The 22,870-nt window shown below is 39.5% G+C and overlaps 1 protein-coding gene across 3 annotated transcripts in view; it reads left to right on the forward strand.

Annotated features, from left to right (window-relative positions):
- The window catches only part of LOC131223694 (exocyst complex component SEC10b-like), a 38,959-nt gene extending 23,048 nt beyond the window's left edge, over positions 1-15,911 (forward strand). The window contains exons 10-20 of one of the 3 annotated variants that reach the window (XM_058219163.1): positions 5,335-5,503; positions 5,592-5,668; positions 5,815-5,913; positions 6,015-6,105; positions 12,490-12,575; positions 12,683-12,856; positions 13,530-13,583; positions 13,688-13,816; positions 13,962-14,054; positions 14,140-14,286; positions 15,668-15,904. In XM_058219163.1, coding sequence (XP_058075146.1) covers positions 5,335-5,503; positions 5,592-5,668; positions 5,815-5,913; positions 6,015-6,105; positions 12,490-12,575; positions 12,683-12,856; positions 13,530-13,583; positions 13,688-13,816; positions 13,962-14,054; positions 14,140-14,286; positions 15,668-15,673 — 1,125 coding nt within the window. In that variant the 3' untranslated portion in view covers positions 15,674-15,904. Of the gene's footprint in view, positions 1-5,334; positions 5,504-5,591; positions 5,669-5,814; positions 5,914-6,014; positions 6,106-12,489; positions 12,576-12,682; positions 12,857-13,529; positions 13,584-13,687; positions 13,817-13,961; positions 14,055-14,139 lie in introns of all 3 variants that reach the window. The other 2 variants (XM_058219162.1, XM_058219164.1) reach the window with 2 other exon arrangements.
- The last annotated feature ends 6,959 nt before the right edge of the window (positions 15,912-22,870 follow it).

Raw genomic sequence — 22,870 nt, forward strand, 5'->3', positions numbered from 1 at the left:
GGAGCCCTCTTACTTGATTTAAGTACCGCAATTGGAATTGGAGTCTTATCCTATCAAATTGGAAGATATAACAATTAAGATCAAATCTGAACTTTCCTTGACCTAATTCTCAATGGAGGAGAATTGTGATAATTGGAAGGGATTCCATCACTAAACCATGCCCATGGGACGATGGCCAACAACAAGATTTACCAATCCCACAATCTCAAAATCAGGAAAAGAAGATACTCAAAGCTATTGCAGATCTATTGTAATTTGAGTCATAATAAACCATTAAAAACTGAAAGTATTCCTTAAATATCAAATTAGAATCAAAGAAGGTTCAACATAAACATGAATCAAAGCAAGAGAAACATTCCATCACGCTATAAGCTTCACCACTTGGCCCTAGCTAAGAGGTTTAGCCGATCATAGACATGATTGGACCAAAGTCTTTTAAGAAAAACATGAAAACAACTATGGAAGAAGAAGAAAAACTCTTAGCAACGACTTCTCCACCCTTTTGCTCCACTCTTTAAACCTTAGAAGATGCCTAAGAACATCCTAGGGAGTCCTATTTATAGTTGTGGAATTCCAACTTTCGCACCTAGTTGGAAAACTCTAGAAACCGTCTCAAATTTACGCAGTTTGCTAAAATGGACTTCATTCTGCACAATTTTTCAAAATAGACTTTACTCTGCGCAATTTCATAGAATGACCCAGAGTTTCAGAATATGCTTTTTCAGGACGATTTCAGGATTCCTTTTCTTCACTTCAAATCTTTGATTCTCTTCATTCCTCACTTGGTTTTCTTGGATCTTTGGCATGTGAATTCTTCAATCTTGGTCTCCTAAGATCCATCCCTTGCCTTGGTGATTTTTGAGCATCAAATCTAAGCTCTTAAATTCTCCTTGCAACACAAATATGAGTAAAATAGAACATTAAGCATTATCATGTTCATAAAATCAAGATATAAATGGGGGATAATATGCAATATTTGACCCTTAACAGTATCCTATCCAATTTGATGCCAATTGTGATTGCGAGTTCTTTCCCAAGCATAGATCATTCATTACTCGATAAACAGTCCCATTGTGAACGAATCAACCTTTCCCTCAAGTGCATACACCACATGATATGCGCCAGCGCACTAGAATGCAAGAGAGACACAAGAGAATGAGAGAATCTTTTTGCATGAACAAGAGCTCCCAAGCTTACAACTCTTTTTGGATGGTTACAAATCAGGAACCCTCCTTATAATAGACCTATGAACATTCTAGATTTCTCAATCAATGACTAGGATGGTGCCATGTGGCAATCATCCAACGGTCATGAACAATCTACAAACCTTCTAGAATACTTTACTCTCTCTAGAGAACCCCACTAGAGAACTCTAGAGCACTCTAGGGATCTGCACACTATTCTAAACACTTCTACGATTCTCTACAACTCCCTACATATTTCTAGCTTACTCTAGAAGCATCTACACAACTCTACACCTTATGTACACTGTCTCTAGCATACATTTAATGCTAAAAAGAGCAAAATTTGGCTAAGTCCAAGACTTGCCCATGAGAATGATAAGTTTCTAACAATCTCTCTCACTTATTATGTCGACACTCGTCGACCACTCGCCCGTGATCCTCCATGTTGGTTCCTCGAACTGTCACACTACCTCGTTCCATCTTAATCTCCCTCGATTAGTTGCAAGGCTGAGATTGTCCCAACCTTTGCCTTACCCTTATGCACCATTAGTATCATGCATAGATGCTTCTCATTTAAGATGCTCATCACCCCAACGTAGGGCATTGGAATGTCTTTCAACTTGTATAAGAAGTCCTTGCCCAATCTCACCTAGAAATCATCCAGCGAAATGGCGGATAGACTGGTCTTGCCAACCCACCCACCAACACGTAGTTCCATGTCCTTTGCCAAGTTTTGAATTGATTTAGCTTCCGAGTTAATTGCCTTATCTTGCTTGTGTCCTTTACCAACATCAGACCCAATTGCTTTGCCTCCTCTCCTATGATGAAGTTGTCGGTCGACCTTGTGTCCACCATAGCCCTATTAGACATGTCATTCTACATACAAGAACTTTCGTTCAAGTGTTCTGGCCATGGTGTGCCATAAAGGCCATTACGTAAAGGTAATGGTGGCAACCGTTACACGTTATGGGGTTGTAACAGCTGTAACAACCGTTATGGAAAAAAATGACTTGTAATTGCCGTTAATAGCACGTTACATCCTCTATAAAGGCCATAATAGTCCCTTAATGGTCTATTACAGGACATATATAGGTTTTTCATACTTTTTAATCAACATTACGGGGTAGATACAAGTTTTTCGAGGGTTTTTTCAATAAATAAAAAATAAAAAAGAGAGACCGTAATGGCCGTTACGAGGCCGTAATAGCCGTTATGCCCCGTATCGTAAAGGTAACGGTGGTGGCTGTTACGGCCACCGTTATCGTTATGGAACACCTTGGTCCTGGCCTCCTTTGCCACTTGCCCTTGCATGCATGTGGGAACTTGATTCTCGGCCCTTGTCCTCCTCCCCAACTCGAACTGAGCTTAAGGGCTTCTCATGTGGGTAGTTCTTATTGTCGCTGTCACAAATGAAGCAAGTTTAGCTCTTCTCTTAGTTGTTGGACTTGTCCTCTATAGTGTTAAGGAGTTGCACCAAACCAATATGCATATCCCCATTAGTTGTCCTCCTTTTCATCTTCGTAATTAGGATGTTTAGCCCCATCTCTTTGGGAATCACTAGTGACACAAGTCCATTGTAGATGAAGCACTTCAGATCCCGTAGCCTGGACTTGCTTGGATACATCCCATTTGTCCTTGTCATCCTTCTCGTCCCTAACACCTTTGCCATCTTTGCCGCCTAATGGCTTGCCCAATCTGTCATATTCAGTGAAGTCCTCGCTATGACTATCCCTTCAAGGTGATCGTCGTCCTGGAATAGTCACCCCCCTGTGGACTTAATCAGGCTCTCTGCCACTGCATTGCTGAAGCTAGGTCCTACAAGCCCTGATATTGCAATTTCTGTTGTGCCTAATGCTACAACTTTTGTCCATGAAGTTGAACAGTTCAGGGCACCTTGACATACTCGTGAATCGAGCCTGCCTACTTCAAACTTTAAAAGTTTCATTGTGCCAAGTACTCAACATTCTTGGTATAGAATTGCTTCTTGATTTCCCTTTTGAAGTCATCCCAAGCGTCAATCATGCATGCTTCTCTTTCCATGTCCCATGGCGACTCGCTTCCACCATAGAGTCGCCGTGTCATTGAGGTACATTGCCGCAATCCTCACCTCTCCTCACTCATCTTCTAGTGAGATGGCCTGAAAGTCCAGCTCCAGTTGTCATAGGAAATTGTCTAGCTTCCTAGTGTCCCTTGATCCATTGAAGGTCTTAGGCTCCAACATCCATACCTTCGTTGCACCACCCTGGACATACCCCCGTTGGCCATAGCCCATTTCCATAAGGCCCAATATCCTCTAATTTCCTTAGACTACTCCTTTAGCATGTTGAGGGTCTCCAATTAGTTGCATGATCCTTCTATCAAGGTATTGCTTTTGCTTTGAATCGTGCTTTGTGCTCATGCTCCGGCTCCCACTTCCTAGTTGTTTTATACTTGCGAACATTTTAAAATAGATGCTTCCCTAGTCTCGACTTCACACTTCGTGCAACTAATCTCCATCACCATATCCTGGAAGGCCTCCCTCTCTTGATGCTGTGTGTCGGCCAACACGTTTAAGGCATCTCACCCTTCAGTTCTTCAAGCCCATTGTCAAGCTCTACAATGCTATTTCTCATCACTTCAAACTGCTCTTGCTTAGCACCTATATCAAGCTCCACTTGTGCAAGCTATGCCTCCAATGACACCAACACATCATGGGACCTCTCCCTCCTTGGCCTATTGGCACCTACTCCCTCATTCCATATGTACTTGCTTTTTGTTGATCACCTCTGGTGCTGTTGTGTCTCTCCTATCCTACATGCGTTACAACCCCTTTGTAACCTTGCTCTGGATGGGCCTTAAATATGATTATACGCTCTTGGGCAAGGTATTCCGTAACGGTAATGGTGGCCATAACGGCCACCATTGTTACCTTTACAATTTGGGTTGTAACAGCTGTTATGGCCCCTGTAACAGCTGTTATGGTCTTTTTCTTTTTATCATTGAAAAAAACAACCCTGAAGTACCTGTATCGTCCTCGTAATGGACCGTTAGGGGGCCATTAAGGCCGTTATGGGGGTCGTAACAGGCTGTTACTGGGGTTGTAATGGCCTTTACAGGTCTTTTTTTTTTTGGTTATGGCCATGACGGCCTTTACGACCCTATAACGTGTAACGGTTGCCACCGTTACCTTTACGTAATGGCTTTTACAGCACACCATGCTCTTGGGAGCATGACAATTATCTACATGCCATTTATTTGATAGGAAAAGATTGTGGTAATGATTATTTGCTAAATTTACCACTCTACTTTTGTGGTTTGTAGTTCTTGGGTTAACAAATAAGAACATTGAACAAAGAAGGAGAATCAACTCAACAAGAGGAAAATACCTTTGGGAATTGAAGTGTAGCTCCAATAAACATGAAAACCCAGAAAAATAAATAATCCACCTAAAGTGTTTTAAACTTCAAATAACATTGATAGAATTCATTCCAACTGATGTTGCTGTCATCCATATCACCTTCTTGTTTCTCTGTGGTCCACTTTGATGTTTGAGATTCTATCATGTCCACACTATCTGTGAAGACAAGCGCAACATCGGTGTCCCAATTTGCCACACTTAAAAAAAATTGTAATCTTATTATCCATCTATCTATCATGCAGCTCACTATATAGCAGTACTATGCAGTTCCTCACTGTAAGCATGACAAACATGTATGGTTATTGGGACTGTTGATCTGGTGGACCATACTGATTGAAGACCAAAAACCTTGGTGAAACATCTCGTTGTTTTGAGTCTTGCCTATCGAATGTGGACCACTCCATGGTTTTAGCTTAACTATTCCTTTTCCCATGCCACTAATCAGATAGTGGCATGGTCCAATCTCCTTGAGTTTTCACGATTTGTCCCAACCATGTGGCTCACACAAAATCAACAGTCCTGACCACTATACAGAAGTATCATGTGTGCCACTGTGCACAAGTGCTATGCGTGCAATAGAGATGCTCAGGGCATGACTGGTAGAACTCCATGACGCATACGCATCATATGCTCATAGTAATAACATCCTTAAATGTATGCAAATTAAATTTTCAAGATAAATCCAGTAAGCTAGAAATAGAATTTGATGATTAGGTGAAATTTGGTTTCTCACTGGTTCGTTTGTCAATGCAGTTTAACAGGGGTACTAGTGCCATGCAACATTATGTGGCATCTCGACCAATGTTTATTGATGTGGAAGTGATGAATTCAGACACCAGGTTGGTTCTTGGTGATCAGGGCTTGCAAGCTGGCCCTAGTAATGTTGCACGTGGTCTTTCTGCTCTGTACAAAGAAATCACAGGTTTTACAAATTGTTCCTTGACCTCTTTAACATTTGGTTAACAGATGTGGATGGTGGATCTGATACATTTGGGTGGTTTGTTTTTCAGAGACTGTGCGGAAAGAGGCTGCCACCATTATGGCTGTATTCCCTTCTCCTAATGACGTGATGTCAATCCTAGTTCAGGTATTCAGGATGTATGGTTTTTTGTGAATGTTACCTGGAACCCAAAATTTCAGGATTATGTCAATGATATTTTTCAATGTATCGCAATTCGCAAGTATTTTTTATTTATTATCATTATTATTATTTTTTACTGTGGATGTTGGCAGCGTGTTTTAGAGCAGAGAGTAACAACAGTTCTGGACAAACTATTGGTGAAACCCTCACTCTTGAACATACCTCCTGTTGATGAAGGTGGACTTCTACAAGTGAGTTGAACCTATTATAATATATTTTCGTGCTTCCCTGATACAAATCTTAAGTTTCCTCAGATGTTTACTTCTTTTTGTTGTTTGAGGTGAGGCTCTAGTATCTTAGAATTCTAGCAGTGGCATATGAAAAGACACAGGAACTTGCTAAAGAGTTGAGGTCGGTTGGGTGTGGTGACTTGGATGTTGAAGGTAATCTGATATTTTTTGGGATTGCGCGTTCCCTATATATTCTGAAACCTCAATTTCTCTAGTTGCTCATTTGAAGTTTTTGGATGAGGTTGCTCTTTTCAAATTTAGGTTTATTCAAAACAGTTTGTTGAAGGTTTTTGCCACTAGGAGCCATTTAAATGGCATGTGCATTCTACTAATACAACATGAAAATGACATATTTAAAGCAATCAGAGCATGTCCCAAATTTCTAAGTAATTGATGCAGACATAACTAGTACTACATTGAAAATGTAAGATTGCAAATTTATTCAGCGTAGTAGTCTTGTGTGTATAGAAGTGGTCATGGCAAGGAGAACTAGCTTGCAAAAAAGCACAGTGAACCATTTCTTTTTAGCTGTTCCATTTGAGGGAAGCTGAGATGCTTGTGGCAGCAATACCCAAACTGTCAAAGGGAGATATGTTAGAGTAGGTGGAGGGGAAGTAAGGCATGTTAAGGGCAAAAATCCCTGTTGGAAATTGTGACCTTGAAGCCATCCTCTGTCATTTTTCTTCACTATGTACGTCTTTTGTCGTTACACCATGATAGTAGGATTCTTTTCTTAATGGTAGCCTTCCACAATTGTGGCCCATTGATACGCTTCCCTTATGGTCCATAGAGGGTGCAATTGGAGAACGTCCCTGATGCTTGGTCAATGCCTACTAACATACCTCGCAACCTTTTGATCCTTGGATTCACAGGTCATTGGGCACTACGAGCTAATTGAATTCTTTAATGTATTCATGTACGGTTCGATCTCCCACTGAAGAGTGTGAAGACACTCATATATCGTATGTATGCAATTCAAGGGCATGAAGATCTCTTATAGGAGCTTCCTCATCTTATCCCACAAAACGATCTTGGGTGTGCCATCGATGCTGTCATGTAACCCATAGTTGTTCCCACAATGCAGATGCGTATACCTTATAAGCTGGATATTGAATATGCATGTTGGTTTGAATAATGAACTGGAGTAGCCCCTACATTTGATTCCTGACACAAAGAATGGTTATGCAAGGGGTTAACATTGTCATCCAGCTCATAGAAGTCCCTCAGCAGAACCTTATGAGGAGGACCTCCTCTTCCTTGGAATTTTGCTCCACATCATCATGCGGCAGATTGTGAGGTTGCTGTGGTTGTAGTCAGTTCCTCCACTGGCATTCAAAGTTTGGCTATTTCCTTAGCTTGTTTGGCAATTTCCTCATATTTCATACCATTGCCAGTTCATCCGAGGGCCCAATGAATTGTCCTCCTCTTTAGGCTTGAGGCATGATGAAAATAGAAAGAAATAATGTGAAAGGAAATTTTTTTATCCGGAATTGCTTACGTTCTGATACCAGCTGATGTTGCACCCATTTGGATCTAGGGTTGTTTAGTGTGAATCATAGCACAAGAGAAGGAAAACAATGCAAGTGAAGGTGACTTCAAGTTAATGATACAATGGTTGGCTCACTGGGTAGGTGTAATATGGTGGGACCCGGGGATAAACATGGTTCAAGGTTCTCTCTTTCATACATGCGCAAACATGCAAAGAATTTTCGATAAAAGAAAAGAAGATACCTTCTCTCCTACATAGAGAGGCCTTTTTATTTATAATCCAACCAATAGAAGCCATCCACATAAGCTTAACCATCATCATTATCTTAACCATCATTATCTAAGCTTATCCCAACTACTTAGGGCTGGCTAAACGAATCATGTTTTGTCATTCCATTCTAATCATATCTTTAGTTTTAAATCATAGGTCATCAAGTCTTTTCTTTCTACCTCCCCCATGCCCTTTCGGGCCTTCCCTTGGCCCTTTTGTATAGCCTTTAATTGGAATAGTCACTTCTGATCCGCGCAGCTCTTGGTCTCCAATTCTCATGGCCAAACCTTCCCTAATCTTAGTACCTATTGATGCTACACCTAAGTTCCCTTAGATGCATAGGTTTCTAATTATATCCTTCCTCGTCTTGCCGTTCATCTGTCTCAACACCACTTCAGCTGCACTCTTTTTGTGAACATGTTCTTTAAGTGCCCAACATTCTATCTAAAGCATGGCTGGTCTTATAGCTTTCCTATTAAATTTCCCCTTAAGTTTGTTTGGTATGCTGCTATCACATAAAACTCTTAGAGGCACATCTCCACTCTTTCCACCCAATGTGAATTTTATGAGTAAGAAACACCCTTCTCAATCTCTCTGCGCTCTTGAATTTATCAGCCAAAGACATCAATTTGATCACAACCATTTATAAAAACATTCTAGGTAAGTCATACATCAATTTGGTGTTTCGACTAGTTAAGAAGTAAGAAATAATAAGAAGTAAAAAAAATTTAACGCTGAAGAGAATATTCATCATGTAATCTTTTATAAAGAATAGAATAAAATAATTGACCTCTTCTAAATGATTCTTGAAGTCCCCACCAATTTAAAAACATAAAATGAAAGCCAAGTAAAGCTTAAAACAAAAGAGAAGTAAAATTTTAATCGTAAATCGTAGGATTCAAAATAGAATTGTAGGATTCATCTAAAATGGATTCAAATCATTTCGCTTAAGATTTTACTCAAATTGTAAATCGTAAATTGGAAATCTAGGGATTTGGAGACACTATTTTGGAGTGCTTCTTGGTCTCACATTACTCTTATGCGAGGTAGACGAAAGGAAAGTCGACAATCTTAGGACAATAATTAATGCAGGGGCATTTTCACACCGGGCTCGAGTGGGGTGGCCTATGGGGTGCGGAGGCACACTTGGAGTGGGTGGCCCACGGAACTCGTGTGATTTGGGGTCCATGTGAGGCGGAACCAGTGTTTGAATTATCTCTGATATTATCAAAATATCTCCTATATTATCTTTATCTCGAGCTCAGTGATACTGATAACATTGGTAGCGATACCAATAATGCTGGTAGTATCATAAATTCCAGGTATTAGCAATATATCGCTAAGTATCGTCAACATATCAATATTGCTAATGTAATCACCAATATTTTCAACTATGTAAATTGTAGGCGTCGTTTGTATTGCCAATGCATCAATATCGCCAATGTATCGCCAATATTTTTTACTATGTAAATTCTAAGTAATGCTTGTATCATAAGTGTATCGACGATATTTCAATAATATCACCTAGGTATTGAAATCATCAAAATTTTGTTTATCAGAAAATTTTTTATTTCAATTTATTATTATTATTATTATTATTATTATTTTCCATGGGCACATGGTTGTATGTAGTGTTCAATTTGTCATTGATAATATTAATAATATCTTGATATTATCGATATCGCAACATGCACGATATTGAGACCACAATCTTTCGTTTCCTTTCCAATTGTTGATGATTTCTTGGTGAAATATCATGTGTTGTTGATATTTTGCAATATTGATGGATGTTTAGATGGTTAAATAGGGCGGATGGGATGGTTGGACTGATTTCTTACAACAGTACATGCTTTTAAGGCCCCATTAAATGGAAACTTGTTATATATGCATTGTTTTTTGCTTATTATTATTATTATTATTATTATTTATTTTTATTTGAATTTCTAAATATGCAGATATGTGCATTTTAACATGTCTTGAAGTTTTGCTGAAAATTCCACCGTTTTCCCCACGTTTCCCACATTTCCGGTTATCAAATGATATTATCGACGATATCGATATTGTTTCCGTATCCCTAGCCAACGAAACTTGTAGCGATATCGATATTTCGAACGCTGGGAGGAACCCATGTGATTTGGGGCCCATGAAGGGGCGGAACCCATGGATTTGGGGCCCACGAGAAGGGTTCGGTCGAGGACCTAACCCATGGATGTGGGGCCTGGGCTATGAAATAAAGGGATTAATTCGCCATGCTCTATCAGTTCGAGCTTTTAGAGCAAGTGGTTAATTGTCCTGCATCAATAATTCATTGTTTCGAGGCTATTTCGGGATTAAAAGTCAACATGGCCAAAAGTGAAATGTTGGGGGTGGGCCGCTCTGCGGAGGAGATTAATGGTTTTGCAGTTTGGTTTAGACGTAGGACTAGCTCCTTCCCGTCCTCATATCTGGGGCTTCCCTTATGCATTGGGAAGCCGGCTAAGCATCTGTGGGATAAAGATTGAAAGATTTGAAAGAAAACTTTCATCTTGGAGGGGCAGACATCTTTCTTTAGGTGGGAGGCTGACACTAATCAAGTCGGCAATGTCCAATCTTCTAGTTTATTTTATGTCCACATTCAAATGTCCAAAATTAGCGGTGGCTAAACTAGACAAGATCAAGCGATATTTTTTATGGAAAGATTTAGAAGATAACCATAAATTCTATTTGCTAAAATGGGAAGTGTGCAAATTGGAGGGTGTGTAGGATTGCTCAATCTAGAGTTAATGGACAACATTATTGGGAAAGTGGGTTTGGAGGTTTGGCGTTGAGGAAGGAAGCTTGTGGAGAGAAGTAGTGGGTAGAAAATATGGAGTCAACGAATGGGGTAGATGGATAAAAGAGTATTCTTTGTATAGGTCCTCCTCATTATGGAAGACGGTGTCTCTTCAAAAAAATAAAAAATAGTTCTTGAAAATATGGGACTTTCACTTGGGAATGGAAAGAAGATCCGGTTTTGGGCAAGATGCATGGGTCGAGAATAAAAGTCTAAATGTTTTATTTCTTCGTCTAGCAAGTCACCATAGATGTGAATGTGTTGGTAGAAGAATGTTTTTCCATTCAAGGTGAAGAAGCAATTTGGGCCCCTCCCTGTAGAAGAAATCTTAATGATGAGGAGGTAGAGGAGTTTCTAAGGCTTTTGGGTCTCTTGGCATCTTGGCATCCAATACTTTCATAGGAAGATACCTTAATGTGGCTCATTGACAAATCTGGAAAGTTCTCGGTGAAGTCTCTTTACAAGAAATTATTTATTTATTTATTATTATTATTATTATTATTATTTTGGGGGGGTTGTCCAACAAATTGAATACCACCCAACTCATGTTTGGTCTTATGGAGCGCCACCAAGGCGGTGACATTTGTGGGCAGAAAGGTCCTTATCATTGACAATTTATTACGGTGTGGAATGATGATTCCAAACGTGTGCTTGTTATGCACTTATGCTACAATGAGGAGTTGGTCGATCATTTATTCAGTCAACACAAATACCCATGCTTGAGTGATTGCCAAATAGCATCATTTATTCAAAGGCAGGGTAATCACATTCTTTAAGCCTTGGTGCTCAAAAGCACCACACAATGAGGAACTTAGATGGAAATAGGCATACCAGTAAAATGTCATCTCCACTTCGTCTAACCGTTAAAAAAGAAAGAAAGAAAAGTACCGGTTGGTTGTCACTGTGAAATGTACCTAAGTTTTAGACATAGATGGGCATTAATGCAGACACATCACCTGTGTTTCATGTAGCGGGATAAAGGATGGAATACCAAGATCATCATCTTCTATCATAGCCTTGTCCCAACTATTTGGTGAAAACTTTGACATGATTAGAATTATAGCCCCTTTAAGTGGTTTCTTATGCCGCAATATTATTTCCCTTCAATGATCAAACGGTTCCATAAGTACCACACACACACACACACACACACACACACAGAGTCACGCTCTCCTATGCACCTTTTTACATGCACACTCGTGCGCAACTTTGCAAACGTGTCCTGGGCATAAAATCTGAATGGTCCATGTGATGCGGCATCCCATGAAACCCCTAGGGCCCAACTTTCAAAAAATCCAAAACTCTAGTGGGCCATAGCAAAGAGAGGAGAAATCAAGGGAGGAAACTATTTCCTTTTGCCATGGCCCATTGCAGTTTTGGATCAGGTTGAAAGTTGGGCCCCGGGGGTTTTATGGGGCTGCGCATCACGTGGACGTTTCAGATTTTGTGCTCATATCACGTGAGATGAGTTCTCAAAAAGTTCTCATGGGTTCTCATGAGAACTGATGCGCAGGTGAGCATTCCACTATATGTGTGTGTGTGTGTATACTTACATTACGTTTTATAAGAGACCGTCTACTGTCTTTATATTTATTGAATGTTTTTAGGGTGAACACTTTTCCACCGAGAATATGAATGGGTCCATCACGACAATGAAAAGGATAGCCACTGTCAGCTCTTTGTTGTACTGTAGTATTATGTCTCTTGATGAAATGGCCACTTAGTTCTTACACTATGCTTTATAATGAAGATCCTTCTTTATAGTTACTGAGTTTTTTCTTTTGGTTTTTTCAACTGATTCTCTTGTGCCAGAAAGAATGGGTTAAACCTTTACATTCTTTAAGCTTTGGCCATCAAACAGAAGTCGAGACTGTTGAGCCCTTTATCCTGTCCACACCAAATTTTTAGGTTTTTGTGGATGTTATTCTTTCTTTTTACGTGCTGATTGTACTCTCTCATGGTCCAGGCCTCACTGAATCCCTGTTTCTTGTCCACAAAGATGAATATCCTGAACATGAGCAGGCATCCCTAAGACAACTCTATCAGGGGAAGGTTTAATGTCTTCCTATTGTTCATACTATAATTTGATTTAGCTAAGTTTTTCTGGAGTTCATCCATTGCATCAACCTTATTCCTTGGTTTGCTATTATCATATGCAGATGGATGAGTTGCGTGCTGAAGTGCAGCAACTGCCTGACTCAGCAGGGACAATCTCACGTTCAAAAGCAGGTTCACTTCTACCTTCACACCAGCAAATATCTGTTACTGTGGTGACAGAATTTGTGCGCTGGAATGAAGAGGCAATTTCTAGGTGCACATTGTTTTCTTCCCAGGTAAAAGTTGTCCTTGGATGACAGTTTCATTTGAGTCTTGGAGTATATCCATAGCCAGAACCCATACAGACAATGATCTGAGTAATGATGGGCTACTGCATTGTAGCTCATTTTCTAGTACTAAAGGATTCTGACATAGTTTTCATCATGAATGATGTGCTATTCTTTCATACATATCCGAACAACATGGCCTTTCTTTTCACCTTCAACTTGAAGAAAGCCTAAAAGAGTCCCTCTCAAGCTGAACTTGGTTTCCTGCCTTTTTTAAATGCATGGTTGACATTGTAATTCATGTCATGGAATTGGTCGGTGAAACATTTTGTCACTTTCTATATAGTTTTTTTTTTTTGTGATATTGTTGTCAAAATTTTCCTTTTCTCTTCCTGTTTCTGCAAGATAATTTCTCCCTATGCCTATTTGAATTTTTCACCAAGTCTTCCTTTGTGATGGATTTTCAATTTCATAACTTTTAAAAGTCTTATGCTGTAGCATTTTACATTAGATAATTTTCTTCATGTTTGTGCTTGGGTAGTAATTTTTTTTTCTAGAGTATATTTTTACAACCTGAAAGGACAGATTCTGCTTCATGCATTTTGGAACAAACTAGTTGAGCATTTAATCTTTTGCTTATTTATTTCTATCAGTAAATTGATTTCAAGGTGTCATTGTACAGCCTACTACTCTTGCAGCTTGTGTGAAATCAGTTTTCAATTGCTTGCTCGATCAAGTAAGTGTAGCACAAACATTCCATTTTCGTTGTTTAATTGAAATAGGGGCTGCTTTCATCTTATAGCCATATCGGAAGTACTTCCCATGTTTTTCCATTTGCAGGTAAGTCAATATATAACAGATGGTCTTGAGCGAGCTAGAGAGAGTCTTAATGAAGCTGCAGCTTTAAGGGAAAGATTTATGATTGGTGCAATTGTCAGTAGAAGGGTTGCTGCTGCCGCCGCTTCTGCGGTATGATAGTACTCCACTACATGCCTTTTCTTTAGATGCTTTATAGATTAATGGTCGATCTGCTACCTGCTATTTAACAGTTCTATGCTTCTGCAAAATTTTAAAAATGTCTCCTTAGAGAATTGGAATTGGTGGTTATGTGCAGGCAGAGGCTGCTGCTGCTGCTGGTGAAAGCAGTTTCAGATCTTTCATGGTTGCTGTGCAACGTTGTTCCAGCAGCGTGGCAATAGTCCAACAAGTATGTTTACGTTGTTGAATCATGTGGTTCAGATGTTATTAGGCCAATGAATTGAAATGGTAATGGAGAGGTTTCTTTATTGCAGTATTTTACAAACTCCATTTCTCGGCTTTTACTTCCTGTGGATGGGGCACATGCTGCTTCATGTGAAGAAATGTCAACCGCTATGTCCACCGCAGAGGCTGCTGCTTTTAAGGGGCTTCAACAATGCATTGACACTGTTGTGGCCGAGGTCTGTACAAATTACATCCAACAATACAATCGAATATCATGACATAAAGAGGTTTGCTCAAATACATCCCGATGTATTGCAATGTGATTCGTCAGGACTTTAGCCATTGGAATTGGTTTTTTTTTTTCAATGATCCAAACCGTTTATGTGGTAGGTCTGCCCCTGGAATATGCCTGAAAATTTCATCAATCTGAACATTTCAACCCTTTGATTACACAAAGGTAATGGTGACCATCCATTTTCAAAGCCAAAGACCCAAATTTCCAATGATTCAATTGATCCAGTTTAAGAGGTTCTATTTGCCAGATATCCATCATACAGGTTGAGACTCATCGTATAAACACTATGGATCATTGGAATACAATCTAGATTCGAAGGCTAAACTCTCGACATATCACATTGCAATATGTTAAGATCTATTCAAGCAAACCTCTGACATAAATACGACCTTATCATTGCATGCATCTTGTGAAAGTTGTTCTTTGCTTGTGTTAACATATGACCTGCTAAAAATTTAGTAAGTAGTGACATTAGGTAGCCACTTTATACCATCATATGAACCTGTCACTTCACAACATTTTTCTTGCAGTTATTTATCATGATCTTTTATGTGATTGACTTTATTCACCTTACACTATTTTTTACCCTACGCATTGCACTGCATTTTGGATGGCCTGTTTCATGCTAGATGAACAATTTCATCTTACAAGTCCTTTGAGCTGTGTTTCTTGGATAACTTTAGGGCCATTTGGGTGTGCGGAAGTCGGGTTACCGTAGCCCAAATTCGACTGAAACCTGAGAGTTCCAACTTTTGGCGTGCTTTTGCTACTAGGAAATCAGGTTCCGTCCAATCTCTACTTCCCCAAAATCCCACAACTCACAGCCCAAGTGAGGTGTGATGTAGAGTTACTGGAACTCTACTTCCACTTGTAGAGTTTCCATAGGGGAGTGATAGAGTTGTATGATACACATTATAAATGGGTTCTAATTTCTGAAAAGTAGGGGCACGGTTCAGCATCCCAGACCATTGATCTCTGGTGATTCATACTGTGGATAGAGCATGTCCAGAGAAGCTCTCAGATTGGAAGATCCCAGTAACCAATCTCAGGCCCTGTTTTTATTTGAATGTGAACTGTTATTTGATTTCTCCATTATCTATCTATCTGTCGAGTGTCGGCCTCATATTAGAAGGTCAAGAATGTCCTATCAACCCCGTTAAAATTAACTGGATAGCTGACAGGTACCCAGCCTGATTTAATTTTTTTAAACAAATCCAAAAATTGGAAGTGGACCCATTCAAATTGGGTCGGGTATCCCAAGTACCTGTTGATAGGTCTAGTGCTTCTGATATGATGTTGATGGCTCTGTAATTTTTCTGCAGATTTAACCGTGGTTGCCCTTCCTGTCAGTGAACACTACGACAGGCTGCAACCAGTGAAGGGAATTATTCCAGTTAACTGGATTCAGAGACTTGGATTTTCCTTCTGAATTGGATGAACTTTAATGTTTCTTTGCATCTATGACTCTTCGACTATGAATCTTCATCATAATTCTTGATTTGGTACTGCAATCTGCTACTGTTTTCATGCATGTCTGACCCACCCTCGAATCAACATGACTACAAAAACAGTCTTGGGAAATCCACTCCATCCATTCATTTTGGAAGATCATGTCAAGACATGAGACAAAAAAATTGGATAGATTTGAAACTCAGGTGGATCACACGACTGAAAATAGTGAAAATGAATTGCTTACCATTCAAACTTTTCTAGGCTCCACTGAGATGTTTATATGCAATTCAAATTGTTCATAAAGTAGCGCAAATGGTCATGAATTCCTTGCCATGGGGATGGACTAGAAGAATAAAAATATTAGCCTGATCCAAAGCTTATGCAGCCCCATGAATTTTTCAACTGTAAGCATATGATCTTCACTATTTTCGATTGTGTGGCCCACCTGAGCTTTGGATTTACCTTATTTTAGAAATTATGTAATAAAATGATTTGACAAAATATGTGAACAATGTGGATTTCTCAAAAACACCATAGTGGCACCCACAGTGTTTATCCCATCCAAATCCCTCCCGCCTCTGTCGCATGCCGGCAGAATGCAAAAGGCTATTAGGGGTAATTTCATCCCAACCTTTTTTAAAAGGTGTAAGGTGACTAGGTTGGGCATTTGTTTAATCCTTCTAATATTTGGGGCATGTGGGAATACCACGATGCTTTTTTAGTCAAAATACTTTATAATCAAGTCTTTTGATCCAACGACTAATTCCTTTCTAATTTTAATCCTTATTCATCTTAAAGGCTTTTAAGGCTACCTAATTGAAACTTATCGGTTAAATTCACCAGCAGATGATTTACGATGCAATCTAATGGTGGACTTACCTGATGGTACTATATAGACTTGATATGCTGTGGATTCGTTAATTTAGTATGAGATTTTTGAAATTCTATCAAAGTTCACAAGCGCTTGTGCTAAATTTGATTTAAGTGGTAATACCCAAGTACCGAAAAGTACGGGGTGTAAATAATAAATCAGTATCAGGGGTCGAATCCCTCCGGCACTCCAAGCCATCACCATTTAAGGTGATTAAATGAATGAAGTGGTTTAATATGGATCAACTAGCACCTTAAAGTTGACAAAGGAGGCCATCAAGAGACATTGAATGGCCACGTTCGATAGATATCAACCCTCGAGTTTCTTGGACATTTGTCTAATTGTTTTCATAAAAGGAACTCTAGAGACACTAGACTAGATCTTTAGTGGGTCATGAAGATCTTCACAAAGGATCAGCTAAGGAAAGAAGACCCAAAAGCCAGCGAGTCAGGAGCTCTTTCTTTCATAAACAAATTTTGGTTTGTTGAGGAAAATGTTGCGTATCTGGAAAGCTTATATGGAGAATCCCAAATGACCTAGAACCCTAGCAAGGGCCTTTCACCGCCTCGACAAAGCTATAAAAGGAACACTTGAAGAAGAGCTTGAAGCCCCATGCCAAACACATTTATCTATATGTCTACTTTACATTCATGCTTTTTTTCCTAGCCTAGTTCACTACTAGCCAGCAGCTCCTGCTGTTGGAGTACGTTTATCTTAGGAGTGGATTAAATATCTACAACCTTAAGTTGCCAGATATCCATGTTCATCTTAGTTTTGATTCAATTGTTCATACCCCCGTCATATCCTGCTGACCATTTGCCTCGATTGTCTGTTCCTATAGGCACATCAGGTATTTATTTTACTTTTCACTTTAATAAGAGTGTAAAGCACGGTGGTTGTAATACGGCCAACACATTAATAAAGATCAATCGTGTTAATGCCAATATTTATTTTGTTATGTGCGAATCTTCTACTATAATTGAGGAATGCCATGTAAAGCATCGGTGAAATAGAAAAGTCCTTAAACTGGCCGATTCTGTAATCACTGGTATAAGACAAAAAGAATTCATTCGTAAGGACTAACCCCTTTCCTTTCTCAAATCACCTGAGTACGACGCGCATTAAATCTGGGTCCAAATCCAATCTCTAATATGTCCATCTCAGCATAGGGGTACCAACTAATTCGGTCAATATCCTTGAGTTGAGTAGACTCTAATACACCTGCACAATTATATATGCACACGTACTTCTGATCCATGCCCTTGATCGTATGAGTGGCATTGACGGACTGAATTGAGAACAACAATGAGCTCACATATAAATTTTTTATTATCAAAATACATTATTTTGTATGTAAGTTAAAGAAGCGTGAACACATCATCTTATTGGGATGAGTTGAAACCATAAAATTATAAGCTTGACCCAAAACTTCCTGACCCATGAATGTTTCAACAATAGACGTTCAATCCTCACTCCTATCTTACAGCTAACTTAAGTTTTTCATTTTTGAGACCATGTTCTAAAATGATATGGCAAAATAGATGGAAAAGATAGATTTCTAGCAAACATCAAGGTGAGCCCCACCTAGCTTTATGCTGCAGCTGGTGCAAGCAATCCCCGTCTAACAAAATGACACTGAGGGAGCAGATTAATCGCAGCATAAGCTTCACCCAAGATGGTGCAGCCGTTACCATGGGGCCTACCTTGATGTGTGTATTCCGCATCCATATTTTCAAGTGGACCATACGAAGGGGCCTACCTTGATGTATGTATTATGTATTCATTTTGCTGGATCATTTAACAGCATGCATGAGCTCAAAAATGAGGTAAATCCAATTCTCAAGTGGACCATACCATGTGAAAAGTGGTGATTGACCATTAAAGGGCTTTTAAACTTTTGAATTAAGGTAATATTTATTTATTCCGTTCATCAATGTATATGTGACCTTATCAATAGGTTAGATGATAAATGACATTAAGTAAACATCACATTAGGTATAGGAAGTTTTTAATGATAGGTCGTTTAATCACCACTACTTCCTATGATCCGGTTCACATGCCATTTGGATCTCCTTCATTTAAGGGGTCATGATATAAAAACCTAAGGTGGTGAGGAACCTACTCACCTAATCCGCTCCGGGTTGCCTGCCATAGCATTATGTAGAATGGGAGGCTAGGTGTGGCCCAGTGCGATGTTTGTGAGAAATCCACCCCGTTCATCTGAATTGCTAAGTCATGTTAAGACATGCCCCAAAATTAAGGGCTGATCCAAAACTCAAATGAGCCACGTTATAAGAAAAAGTAGATGGAGAAATGCCAACCCTTAAGCCCAAGAACTTGATCCGGCACGTTGGATGGACCGGATAAACTTTCCGGAAACATTGCTGTGGCCCACTAGCATTTATGTGTGGGGAAGCGTGCAACTTGCAATCACAAGTTAAATGGGGCCAGTACCATAATGTTGGGGATAAATCCATCCTATCCATCTGTTTTCTGAGATCATATTTAGGATAAGTGCTCAAATTTAGGTAGACCCAAAACTCGAGTGGGCTGCAACTCAAGAAACAGGGAAAATGCAATTTCCACTGTTGAAACATTTACTGGACTCGAAGTTTTTAATCAGGCTAATATTTTTGTATTTTAGTTTCATCTCGGTGGGAATGAACTCATGAACGGCATGGATGACATATAAACATTGCGGTCGACCCACGGAGGTTTCTACATTAGGCATTTCCATTTTGGTCCACTTGAGTTTTGGATCTACCTCATTTTTCGGCACATGCTCTATCATGAACTGGAAAAACTGATGAACGGAGTGGATTTCTAACAAAATCACGGTGCCCCATCTAGCTTTCGTGGCAGTAAGCTAGTGCGAAAGGTTTGCGCGGCGGGAGCGGATTAGGTGAGACCAGGGATCCATCGAGGTGGGTGGTACCCTGACAGCGGGCTCACAGTAATATATGTGCCTTAAATTCACGCCATTCAACCAATTTGATAGCTCATCTTAAATTGAACTCACAAAACGTATGGACGGAGTGGATTTCTCAAAAACATCACAGTCGCCCCAACCAAGTTCCCAGCGCAGGAATTCCCCACGTCCAGCCATTCGCGCCCGTAAGTGGCAGGTTTTTTCTTTTCGCGGGGAAAGGGACAGAGGGAAAACGGAAAGAGAGACATGAGAGAGAAAGGAAACGAAAGAGAGAGGAAGAGGGGGAGAAGAGAGAGAACGCTGAGAAGGTTTGTTTAGAGTTCGAAGAGAAGAGGGTAAATCCATTCTCTTCTTATCCTCTCTCACTTTCTTTTAACTTATCATTGATTGTGACTTGTTCATGTAAAATAATGAAATGCCATCACTTTATGGGTTTTGAGTTTTCAAAATTCCTGGAAACTTATGAGGACCACTGAAGTTATATATATATATATATATATATATATATATATATATATATATATATATATATATATATATATATATATAAGTTATAAATTGAGAACTAAAAGAAATAGCTCGGCTAGGCCCAAACCCAGCTTTCGAGTGAAGCGGGCTAATCGAGCTAGCTCGGTTTATGTCCAGCTCTAAGCTCTACGTAAGACTCTCCTTATTGGATGCCCACCCTTGATTTTTGACTAGGCCCACCGTGATTTGTATGTGATATCCTTCCTAACCATTAGATTTGTAATCCCATGTTACCCCCGGAGCTAAAAAATAAGGCTAGTGATTCAGGCGGGCCACACTAAGAGAACCTATTGGAAGAGAGCATCCGCCCTTGATTTTTATAGGGCCCATCATGATAATTATATGTCATCCACTACAACCATTAGATGCCATGCCAAAACTTAGGCCCGGTGCCTAAAATGAAGGCCCATTCGTGATTTATGTGGGCCACACCAAGGGAAACAATTTGAAAGGGGAGCTTTGCTCTGTTCCTAATTGTGTGGTTCACCTTAATTAGGGATGGGGCTGATTCTTGGGCTGTGGGAGTAACACACTTGATGATCGGGGTGGATTTGACATAAGCACTACGATGGGCTTACTTAAGCCATTAGGTCTCGAAAGTGACGTGAAACAACTCTTATATTCATTAACATTAATTCCTCTCCAATTTCTAAGTTAGTTGGACGTCTAAGTAGTTGTGTGTGAGCATTCTCATAGTTATGTATGCATCTATAGATATACCTAACTTGCATAGGGTTTGGGCAAATGACAAGCATTGTGGGTGTGCTCTCCTTAGACTAGAGTTTGATTCTCTTCGCCGAGATATGTACATGGTTTGTAGGTGATTGGATGCATTTGCGTGTGCATGTTTCACACATGTGCACATGAAAATGCCTACTTTTCCTTTTTAGCTCGTTCCTACTTTACTTTTCTTTCAAATATCTACATTATGAAATATCTCTACTCTCCTTTTCCTTGCTCTATAGTAGGAATTAAATATCTCTAATTTTCTCTTCTTTGCTCCATATTAGGAAATATCTCTACTATTCTTTTCTTTTAAATCTCTACACTAGAAAATTTTCCTTTTTCTTTCTTATCTTTATGTAAGGAAAGAGTAATCTAAGTTTTTTTCTCATTTAGATAATTTCCTATTTTTTAGATCTTGGGTAGATATGAATTCTCTACTTTAAGATTCTGTAGATTTTATTGCAAATTGTCAAGGACTTATTATAAATTAAGGCTTAGGCCTGTGGAATAAGATAGTTGAATGACATTCTCTTTCATGAAAATTCTATTGTTTCTCTATGGTAGTTGTTGAAGAGGGGAAGTGATCTCTATGGTAGTTGTTGAAGAGGGGAAGTGATATCTAGTTTAAGGCTAGAGGACCATAAGGAATAAGACAGTTGAATGATATTCGCTTTCTTGAAAATTCTATTGTTTCTCTACCCTAGTTATTTTAATGTGTATAATGGTAGTTATTGTTTCTCTTTTGGCTTGCTCACAAGCGTTAGGCATACCCTTTATTAGTTCATTACGGTGATAATTCTCTAGGTTGACCATCCAATCTCAAATACCAAAATCAAGTTGATATTTTTGTTTGCCTTCTTCAATGTTTTTGTAACATTATAAACAACTTGGATGATAAACAAACATCACCGTGGGTGGCAGAAAGGTTTCAATCGTGAACACGTCATTATCTCAATGTTTCCTGTGGTGCTGTCAACTAAAGCTTTGGATTGGTCTCATGCCTTAATGATCCCAAAAAACAGATGGACAACGTGGATAATGACACATAACATCACTGTGGGCCCCACAAAGTAGAGTTAATCAGTACACAATCTAGGTCGGAGAGATAAGACCTGAATCTCTTACGACATGACACTTGTTTCCCTTTCTCTGAGGAGTCACCTGATACAAGTGGGCCACAATCTTGTACGTTGTATGATGGTTTCATTTCTGAAGAGTACGGACCATTGTTTGGTGATTCAAACCATTGGTCTATTTACTGCTAGTGTGGAAGGAGTGTCATCCAAAAGCCAAGATTAAGAGATCCTGTTACAATGAAAACTCCATACAGATTGATTGTTGTGCTTCTTCTAGTAACTAGTTATTCGTAGGTCATAAGTCAAATGTTAAGACTCTGTAACTGAATAGATTATCTTGTAACAATCCATCGATGATGGGACAGAGCATACCCTGCACGGTTTGGATTTCGTTTATGGGGAGTTGATTAGGTGTGGCCCTGACCTCACCCAACCCGGTGTGACCTTGACCATAGAGCCCACCTTATTGTATTTATTGTATATCATTGCCGTCCATCTTCTTTTTTTTTCTGGCCAATATTCCTACATGAGCTCAAAAATGAAGCAGAGACAAATCTCCGCAAGAAAGAGTGATTTACTATTAAAAACTTCTTGTGAGCCACAAAAGTTTGTGTGACCTTATTAACAGGTTGGATGACAAGTAAACATTAGGGTAAGCATTATGGTGGGCCTTAGGAAGTTTTTAATGGTGGGTATTCAATCACCACTATTTTTTATGATATGGTCCACTTGAAATTTGGATTTACTTCAATTTTTGGATTATGTCCTTGAAGGAGCTAGCAAGACGGAGGTGCAACATAAGTAGAGGTGGAGGTATCAATTTATCCAACTGAGAAAGGTAGCCCCAAGAGTGGGAATGGCATAGGCAGTAGAGGCGTAGGCACCGGGGGATGATGCATACATAGAGGTGTAGGCAATTTAACGAGAGGTACATACCCAACGA

Source organism: Magnolia sinica, chromosome 13, assembly GCF_029962835.1.
Source record: "Magnolia sinica isolate HGM2019 chromosome 13, MsV1, whole genome shotgun sequence".
Taxonomy (NCBI): Eukaryota; Viridiplantae; Streptophyta; class Magnoliopsida; order Magnoliales; family Magnoliaceae; genus Magnolia; species Magnolia sinica.